At 31.9% G+C, this 10,350-nt stretch overlaps 1 protein-coding gene across 3 annotated transcripts in view; it reads left to right on the top strand.

The window, feature by feature from the left end:
- The window catches only part of Pdcd4 (programmed cell death 4), a 35,646-nt gene extending 25,340 nt beyond the window's left edge, over positions 1-10,306 (top strand). For 2 of the 3 annotated variants that reach the window (XM_026389184.2, XM_026389183.2), the window contains exons 6-12: positions 510-731; positions 2,028-2,125; positions 2,988-3,102; positions 6,438-6,545; positions 6,745-6,855; positions 7,811-7,950; positions 10,221-10,306. In XM_026389184.2, coding sequence (XP_026244969.1) covers positions 510-731; positions 2,028-2,125; positions 2,988-3,102; positions 6,438-6,545; positions 6,745-6,855; positions 7,811-7,950; positions 10,221-10,281 — 855 coding nt within the window. In that variant the 3' untranslated portion in view covers positions 10,282-10,306. Of the gene's footprint in view, positions 1-509; positions 732-2,027; positions 2,126-2,987; positions 3,103-6,437; positions 6,546-6,744; positions 6,856-7,810; positions 7,951-8,423; positions 9,821-10,220 lie in introns of those variants that run through there. The other variant, XM_026389185.2, reaches the window with a different exon arrangement.
- Positions 10,307-10,350: the final 44 nt, after the last annotated feature.

Raw genomic sequence — 10,350 nt, forward strand, 5'->3', positions numbered from 1 at the left:
AGTTTGACCACTCTTGGGCGCCCTCAGCCATTCCTTTTTCTGTGAAAAATTTAAAAATTTTAATTGCTTTTTGGTATGCTGAGTAGGATAATTTAATACTCAAAGGCCTAATTTGAGTATTAAATGTGGTAATACAAAGTGGCTGTTATAATGCTATATTATAAGTGGTCATTAAGTATTAGTTGCTGTATTATATTTTTAATAGGAAAATTTCACTTTATCCTAGTATTTAAAACATTAGTCCTATCTAACAATAATGGTTAGGATCTCATTGAAGCTTAACTTAAAAGTATAAATTTTTGCTTCTAGAGAAAGATTTGAAGAAAAGTAAACAGCTTATGATAATGCAAAATGCAGTTCTTCACAAGTGCCCATCACATAGTATCCTAGAAATAATACTAATACATTGTAAAGGAGAGGGTTAGTTACTAACATCACATTAGTAATATGTAGTTTAATGAACTGTTTTCACTGTAGTTTATATTCTTTTTAAAAATTCTTTTGAATAGGAAATGCTAAAAGATTTAAATCTTGGTGAAATGAAAAGTGGAGTACCAGTGTTGGCAGTGTCCTTAGCATTGGAAGGGAAAGCTAGTCATAGAGAAATGACATCTAAACTTCTTTCTGACCTTTGTGGGACAGTAATGAGCACAAATGATGTGGAAAAATCATTTGATAAATTATTGAAAGATCTACCTGAATTAGCATTGGATACTCCTAGAGCACCACAGGTTTGTATCATTCTTTTTATTCATTTCCTTTCCCCTCTATTTTTACAATTGTAGAAATAATATATGTTCCTAATAAATTTTAGTAGGTGGAAGGTAAATAGGCCACATTGCCTCCCATACAAAAGTAGACCTCTAACATTATGGTGTCCTACCTTTTATTTTTTCTATATGAATGAAACTGTGAATCCAACTTTATCTTTTCTCCTGTGCTTGTGTATGTTTTAGAGAGTGTGTGTGTGTGTGTGATATATATATACAGGATACACACAAACAGGGTTTTGTCTATTTATAGTATATGTAAGAAGTAGCGAGGATTTTTTAAAAGTACGTTATAATTGAATTTGCTTATGTGTATTATAAAAAGTTATTTGTAACTTTGAAAATGTGAAATTGTTGCTATTAAAGTTTTTAATCAAAGTTTTAAATATTAATTTAGAAATAGGGTATAGAAAGGTCAGTTTCCAAATGCTGTAGTGCTTCCTATGACAGAAGTCTGTGGAAGGTATTGAGCTGTGATTCAAAAGTGGATCTCTTTTTCTCTCCACGCCAGTACATACTTTAAGAAAATAATTACATGAGTTTGTATTAATTATAGAATTTTTGAAAAATAAGAGCCAAAATGAGTAAAGTCCACAAAAATAACTACTGTGAAATTTTGATGGTGTTTTCCTTGTATTTTATTTGTTTTATATCAGTATATGGCTTCTATTTATCTTTGTATTTTTGTTTAATTAGAAAATGGAATTGTACCATGTATGCTATTTTGTAAACTGGATTTTTCTCAGACTGTAAAATATGGTTAATATTTTCTCCTATGGCCACATAGTGTCCCATTTTATGTCTGTATTATTTAGTTACACCTTCATTATTAGACACTGAAATTGTATACAAATTTAATAATAAATACTATGAACAAATTTCAAATAGTTTTATACAACTTTTCTCCCTAAATTTCTTTAATCAGCTTTTTAAAGAAAACTTGACTTATTTTTTAGGAAAGGTTTCTCTTGACTTTTAAGTCATTCATTTAACATTTCATAACGTATCAGGCAGTGTGCAAGGTACTGGAATTCAGTAGTGGGCAAAGCAGATGCGGTCTCTCCTCTGATAATATTGAACTTGAAGATCAAGATATGGGAGCATATGCCAAGCATGACTAATGGGTGCTGTTTTTGTATAGTCCAGCATGTCTTTTAGGCATTGACTGTGTAGTTAAACCAGTCTTCATCATTTAGAAATTGTGTCCTATATAGAGCTTTTCTTTTTTTTAAAATATAGATCTCTTTCTTCTTATAGTTGGTGGGCCAGTTTATTGCTAGAGCTGTTGGAGATGGAATTTTATGTAATACCTATATTGATAGTTACAAAGGAACTGTAGATTGTGTACAGGCTAGGTAAGTAAATTAATTTTCCTACTTGAATTTATCAGCCATTCTGGACATCTGTTTGTCACTTGTCTACATTCTCTACTTTTAAAACAATGAAAAGATTTTTGTCATGATACAACAGGAAGAGGGTGGTAACAAAATGTGGAAATTCTGTTTTAACTGATATATTAGCTACCTTCATGTCATGCCACTCTTCTCTGTATGTCTGTGTCCTGTTTGTAAAATGAAAGTATTGGATGTGGAATGTTCTTTAAGGTTCTGACATTCTGCAGTTATTTCATATTCTAATAGGATGGACAACATTAACAGAGGGGCCTATTAGAATTTTGTTTTTATATTTATTTACTGTAGAAATATAATGTAGAAATATTAGTCAGAAAATTATATTTTTCACTCTTGTTCTTTTTTAATCATAAGCTAAACATGATATTTGGGAGTTTTGCTATATGATTTTTCTTAACTTCTTAGAAATTTAGAAATAGAGAAATGGACTTAGCTACCCATCTTGGTTTTTCCCAGTTCTAGATATTAACTTAATTTTCTAGGGCTACTTTGGGTCACAGTGGAATGGTACTTCTGGATAGAAAGGCATGGATCTAAGTAAAATATATATATAAATCTTCCTTTTCTCTGTAGATCAACTGTTGGGTAATATCTTTTGATTTTTCTTGAGAAATGGAAGTAATAGAACAGGAAAATCAAATTTTTACTTCCATTTCTATTTTGAAAATAATTTTAAAAACAAATTTTGAGTTTTTTATTGCTTGTATTATATCAGAGTTTTTAGAGCAATAGGATTTTGTGATCTTTATAATTTGTAAACCTCCTGCATGTCCAACTGTCAAAATTAAATATTTTGTTTTTATAGAGCTGCTCTGGATAAGGCTACTGTCCTCCTGAGTATGTCTAAAGGTGGAAAACGTAAAGACAGTGTGTGGGGCTCTGGAGGCGGGCAGCAACCTGTCAATCACCTTGTTAAAGAGGTACCTATTGGGTTTTGTTTTTAACTTAATTTATATGTGTTTCTGTGAAAGGAAAAAACTGCCTGCTAATGGATATTTTTGTGGGCAGAAATTCAACTTAGTCTTAGTTGCAAATGGAAAATTGATCCTTTTAAATTAACCTTATACCCTCTTACTGTAAGTAATGTGCTAAATTATAATTATATAGTTGTTAATTTTTTTCATTTCTGTGACTTAAAAATGATACTGTTAAAACTTTTCATGAATAATTACAAGAAGGCTATCTGAACTTTTAAGGAATGCCTGAAATCTTTTTTTTAACATATTTTAAATTTTTAAAATTTAAAATATGTTATAATGAGATTATTTTGTAGTTATTCAGTAAGTACGTTTTTACATGGTTAATTTGAAACTGAATAGTGTCTGATCATAAGTGTGAATTATGAGCACTAGAGCAAATCAGTATTATATTTTTGTGAGGAAGTTCACTACCTTATATGCATTCCTTAAAAGAAAAAGTAATTGAATTATTACATTGAAATGCCAGATTTATTCCCTATGAAATTATTTCTGGTGTTTTATAACAACAAAAAAGTAATTTTCTTACCTAAGTCATATAATTAATGACTTAAAGTTTATGTGCTTGTGATTTTTAACAATCTTTTCATGTGGGAATAATTTTTATTTTTAATCTTTTTTATATACAATTGATTTAATATTATATTTCTAGTTTAAGTGTTAAGGAGCACAAATGGAAGGTAGAGCTTTGACTATTTTGCATATTTGTTAAAATAATAATTGAGTGAAAGTTTCTAATGTCACAGTGTTTCAAAAAAATAAATTATTAGAATAATTTGAGGTATAAAAATGGCCAAGACGCCAGGGCAATTAGGAAAGAAAAAGAAATAAAAGGACATTCTGATTGGAAAGGAAGTAATTCTAGCTCTAATTTGTAGTTAGGAAATCTAAATAAATCCACAAAATAAGTTCCCCAAACAAAAACTGTCAGCAATTCAGCAAGGTTGCAGGATATAACATCAATATAAACAATTCAATCTAGGACTGGGGTTGTGACTCAGTGATGCAGTGCTCGCCTAGCCTGAGGTACTGGGTTCGAGCATCAGCACCACATAAAAATAAAATAAAGATGTTGTGTCCATCTACAACTAAAAAAAAAAGTGAGGGCTGGGGATGTGGCTCAAGTGGTAAAGCACTTGCCTGGCATGCGCCGGGCGCTGGGTTCGATCCTCAGCACCACATAAAATAAAATAAAGATGTTGTGTCTACCGAAAAAAAAAAACTGAAAAATAAATATTAAAAAATTCTCTCTCTCTCTCCCTCTTTAAGAAAAAAAGTGAAAAAGTTCAATTCTATGTTAATATAGTAGCAATGATGATCTAAAATAAAACAGTTAAATTTACAGTAGCAGAAAAAATAAAATACTAAGAAATTTAACAGAATAAATACAAGTCGTGTACACTGGAAACTGCCAAACACAGCTTAAAAGAATCTGAAAGACCTAAATGGAAAGATATCCCATTAGAAGACGTAATATTAAGATGGTGGTTTTCTCAAAGTATTTTGAGAAACTGACAAACTGAGGTGTTATATGAATTATTTCTCAATAAGCATGAGATAACCTCTATCAATAGTGAGTTTCAGTTTGACATTATTTAGATATTTATTTACATGAAAGGAAAGTTTGGACAAAGACTTTTTTTGTCATTTATCATTCTTAAAAATTCGTGGAATCTGAGGGGGAACATTTTACCTTTTATGTTGCAGAAAATATTAAAAACTAATGAGTGCATGGCACATGCACATCCCAGCAACTTGGGAGGCTGAAGCTGGAGGATTGAAAGCTCAAGGCCAGCCTTAGCAATTTAGCAAGGCTCTAAACAACTTAGCAAGATCCTGTCTCAAACTAAAAAATAAAAAGCATTGGGGATGTGGCTCAGTGGTATCCTTGGGTTCAATCCATAGTATCGCGGGTTGAGGGAAGTCAAAACTAAGTAACATAATTTAAATAACAAATGTTAATAGGTAATTATAAAGCAAAAGTGCTTTATTCAAGTGCTCTGCTTTAAATATTTACTTTCTTAAAGCATGATAGTAGGAATTATTTATCAGGATGTATTCTATTTAATTTTTTGGTATTGGTATTGAACCCAGGGATGCTTTACTATTAAGCTACATCTCCAGTGTTTTATTTTTAATTTTGAGACAGGGTTTCACTGAGTTGCTGAGGGTTTCACTAAATTGCTGAGGCTGGCCTCCAACTTTCGATCTTTCTGTCTCAGCCTCTCATTGCTGGGATTATAGGCATGTGTCCTTACTCCTAGTCAGTATGTATTCTAATGATAAAATTTTAATTTACTTTTTATGAAAATACATTGTAAAAGTTGAAAGTAGAGGATACTTTAAATTATTCAATCAGCCAACATTCATTGTGTTGTCCACTAGATGCAGGTGATTTTATAGGGAATTTATGAGGAAGAGAACATTTCTAGTTGAAGCCCTTGTGAGGAATAACATTTCCCACCGTTTTCTAGAGCCATAGATTTTATTGAACAAGCTTGAGTGGAATAGCCCAGAGTTTCTTAGCCAGGCATGTTCTGGTACACCTGTAATCCCGGCTACTTTGGAGACTGAAGCAAGTTCGAGACCAACCTAGGCACTTTCATAAGACCCTGTGTCAAAATAAGAGAGATGGGGATGTAGCTTAGTGGTAGAATGTTGCCTACCACATGCTAGGCCCTAAGTTCAATTACTAGTATTGGAGGTGGGGGGGGGGGACTTAAGCTACAATTGGAACCTGAACTATTGATGAATATTTTTAGATAATGGGTTTCAAATCCTCACTTGTAGAGAAGAGGAACTACATGGATATCTTTGCTCTATTGAATAATGCCTCATTATTATCTTATTTTTGGCTCCCATTGCATTATTAAGATCATCCTGATAGAAATGAATTATTTTGTCAGTTCAAAAATTCAGAGACTTTCAGTTAGTGCCCTCTAGTGGTATTTAAAAATCCTTTATTTTTAATCCTGAGGCATTGTGGTCACAATCTACTTGTAGATTTCAGTGACCTACTTGTAGATTTCAGTGATTATTCACACACACTGAAACACTGTATTTGCTTCATATTTATTAATCATTTAAAAGTTGGAAATCTTTTAATTATGAAAAAAGTTCCTTTATGAGAGTACCATGCCAAGTCTGTATTTTTTTAGAGAGCTGTTTATGACTTGCTCTTTTGTCTCATAACATTGGGATAAGGTTTAAATAAATTTAGGTAACACAACTTTTTAAAAGTCAGAAATTCTAACACATTCAACTTTTAAATCCAATAGATTGATATGCTGCTGAAAGAGTATTTACTCTCTGGAGACATATCTGAAGCTGAACATTGCCTTAAGGAACTGGAAGTACCTCATTTTCACCATGAGCTTGTATATGAAGTAAGATTACTTTGCCTTGTTAAAGAGAATTTTTAAACATTTATTTTTGCACTGTAGTGACTAAACACTTTTAACGTATCTTATAAAAATATTAAAGTGGTTCTTAAATTTTTAAGATTATTATAAAATCAGGATCATATATTAAAGGGAGCTTTCATATATGAATTAATGAATAAAAAGTTATTCATTCCATTTTTAGGCTGTTATTATGGTTTTAGAGTCAACTGGAGAAAGTGCATTCAAGATGATTTTGGATTTATTAAAATCTCTTTGGAAGTCTTCTACCATCACTGTAGACCAAATGAAAAGAGTAAGTATAATATTTTGAAAAATTTTTAGGCATATACCTTATATATACTGAATAAAGACTATGAATCATTAATGAAAGTTTCTTTTAGGCACATTTAGTGTTGTTATGCCTATAGAAGTTTTTTAAATGGTAGTGTTTGAGGTCTGAAACACTTGGAACATTATTTTGAAAGAAACATTTCAGTGTTTTTTTGCCCGTTTTGAAAAAATGTGACTGTTTTCTCCCTCATGGGTTCAGTTTCTAAAATATGACAATTTCTATTTCATATCTAGAGAAAAACATGAACTTTTTTTTTTTTAGAGAGAGAGAGAATTTTATTTTTTAGTTTTCGGCGGACACAGCATCTTTGTTTGTATGTGGTGCTGAGGATCGAACTCGGGCTGCACACATGCCAGGCGAGTGTGGTACTGCTTGAGCCACATCTCCAGCCCCCCCCCAAAAAAACATGAACTTTTAACAAATTATACTTTTTTCCTATTTAAAATTGTGTTATTGAAATTTGGTTGATGTTTTTTATCTGCCTTGGGGTTTTTGAAAAGGTAGTAAATATAGATAAATAGACAAGGATTTTATGTTTATTTGCAGCTCTTTTGAGAAGTTTTAAAGAAAACATTCTGTAAGAAATGTACTTTACTTTTCAAAATTCAAATCTGACTTGTTTTACAGCATAAACATTTGGCCTTAAATATAGATTGATGACATAGTGATGGGTTGTTTCATGACATGTATTTTTTATTTGTTCTTAAAAATTACTTATACATGACAGTAGAATGTATTTTGATATATGATACACATGGAATATAACTTTCCATTCTTCTGATTGAACATAATGCAGAATTACATTGGTTGTGTAATCATATATGTATATAGGAAAGTAATGTCCTATTCATTCTACTGTCTTATGACATGTGTTTTATATGGACTAACAATTCTGTACATAATTTCATTGTTTCAGGGTTATGAAAGAATTTACAATGAAATTCCGGACATTAACCTGGATGTCCCACATTCATACTCTGTGCTTGAGAGATTTGTAGAAGAATGTTTTCAGGCAGGAATTATTTCCAAACAACTAAGAGATCTTTGTCCTTCAAGGTACTTTTATTTAAATACTACTATCTCAATATAAAATCCTGTATGAGGTGCTTGGGAAGGTTAAGCTAAGAGTTTTCTGTCATTACAGCTCTTTCAGAAAAATAATAGTATCTTCCCTGAAGTGATTGAAGAGCAAGAACCATGTTTTGAGTTTTTAGAGAAACAAGGGTAAAGCTTGTTTTGTCCCCTTGTATGTATATATAGGACTACTTCATGAAGCACCAGTTTTTGAAGCAGAATAATTTTGTGGAGCAGTTCTGTGTTGTACCAGACTCTTAAGTAGTTAAATGTTATTTCAGAGTAGGTATCATCACCTACAAGAGAGAAAATTGAGGCTTATGGAAGTATACTGTACCTTTTCTAAGGTCACATGACTAGTATATGGTAGAGGACAAATATGATTTCAGATATTTTCAGGCTCCAAAGATTTAGGCTTTTTTCCATACTGTGTGGCTTCCTTTGCTTTATTATAGGATGAAGAACTGAGGCTAATTGTAGTATGTTCGTGGGTATTCATGCATGTGTGTGTGTGTGTGTATGTAAGGGTATTTTTCTTTGGCAGTAATTCTAATAAGATGTAACTTAAATTAGGGATTTTTGTTAATGACACTTATGATGTAATAGGTACATTTAATAATAGACTAATTTGCTTGCATTTTACATAATATTTTGTAATTGTTTAATCTGAAAAAATTTCTGAACTTTTAAGTGCATTGTGAAAACTGAATTTCAAAAAGTATTTCCTCTTATGGTTGATTGCTTTAGAAAATTTAGAAGCCATTACGAGAGAAGGAAAAAAATGGTGAAAGATTCAGTTCATTTATTTATCCATCTATTTATTTATTTATTTATTTTGGGGGCACTAGGAATTGAACTCTGGGGCACTAGACCACTGAGCCACATCCCCAGCCCTATTTTGTGTTTTATTCAGAGATGGGGTCTTGCTGTGTGGCTTAGTGTCTCGCCTTTTCTGAGGCTGGCTTTGAATTCAAGATCCTCTTGCCTCAGCCTCCCAAGCCACTGGAATTATAGGTGTGCACCACTGTGCCCAGCAAAAGATTGATTTTAATGGCTTTGACAGAAATGTTTAGAAATGTCGACCTTCATTTATGATGGCACCATTCATAAATGTACTGGCCAAATGGCATCAGTAAAATCACTCAACTTTGGCAAGATTTCTTGCTGTTTACTTCTTTATTTCCCTGCCTAAATCTCATAGTACATAGTGTAAAGCCTTTATATTCAATAAAATGTGGCTGGTTTCCACTTAGCCACAATTAAGTGTGAAAAGGGGTCAATACCACTATTTTTAAAAGTCTTTCAGCTTCTTTGAAAATGTTGATTTCTATTATGGCTTTACTCTTGAGGGTCATTGTAGGAGATACCTAAATTTTCAGGGTATTCCCAACAACTTTTATCCTCTATCATTTTGCTTATTTGGGCTAAGTGCACATTTGTAATGGTCTTGCATGTTTATGTGTGTTAGTTGGGATCCGAGAGTAAAGGCTAATTTTTCATGGGATCTCTTTTCCCTTTACTGCTTTAGGTTGCTGGCTAGTTGTTCCTCTTGGACTGTTGCTACTACCTATAGCTGGAGTGTGGTCACATTATAGGGAAGGGCTTCTTGAGTTTGAAATGCCAAGAATCCCAAAACGGGGCATAACCTAGAGTTAACTGGATTGATTGGTTTTTCCACATTCAGGTTATGGGTTTTCTATAGCTGAGAAAAAGTTTTTTAAAAAATTTAAGTTACAATGGATAGTGTGATAAGTTCCATATTTCTAGTATGTGTAATTCTCAATTACATTATTAGTGTTTCCTATTTGGCTTAGTTTAGCTTTTATAATGTAACAGAAATAAATATTCTAAATAAAATATTTGCCTTAGTTTTCTATTTTAACTTTAAAAATATAACTCCAGTTAAATAATAAAACTTATTTCAATAGATAAGCTTTTAAGGGCTGGGACTGTAGCTCAGTGGGTAGAGCCATTGCCTCACATGTGTGAGGCACTAGGTTTGATCCTCAGCAGCACATAAAAATAAATGAATAAATATATTTAAAAAAATTATAAATAAGCTTTTAAACAAAACTACTCAGGTTTTGCTGTTCATTTGCTATTTTATGATAAGATGTGTAGCAGCGAAAAAAAGTCTTTCAAAACAAGACATGTTGACCTTTTCATGAACAATAAAACCCTTCAAAGTTTCCATTTTTTTCATTAAATATAGTCAGAATTTGTCTCTTTCATATTTTTATTTTTCATTACAGGGGCAGAAAGCGTTTTGTAAGCGAAGGAGATGGAGGTCGCCTTAAACCAGAGAGCTACTGAATATAAGAACATATAAGAACTCTTGCAGTCTTAGATGTTATAAAAAAATATGTATCTGAATTGTAAGAG

The sequence above is a fragment of the Urocitellus parryii genome, chromosome 5 (assembly GCF_045843805.1).
Source record: "Urocitellus parryii isolate mUroPar1 chromosome 5, mUroPar1.hap1, whole genome shotgun sequence".
Taxonomy (NCBI): Eukaryota; Metazoa; Chordata; class Mammalia; order Rodentia; family Sciuridae; genus Urocitellus; species Urocitellus parryii.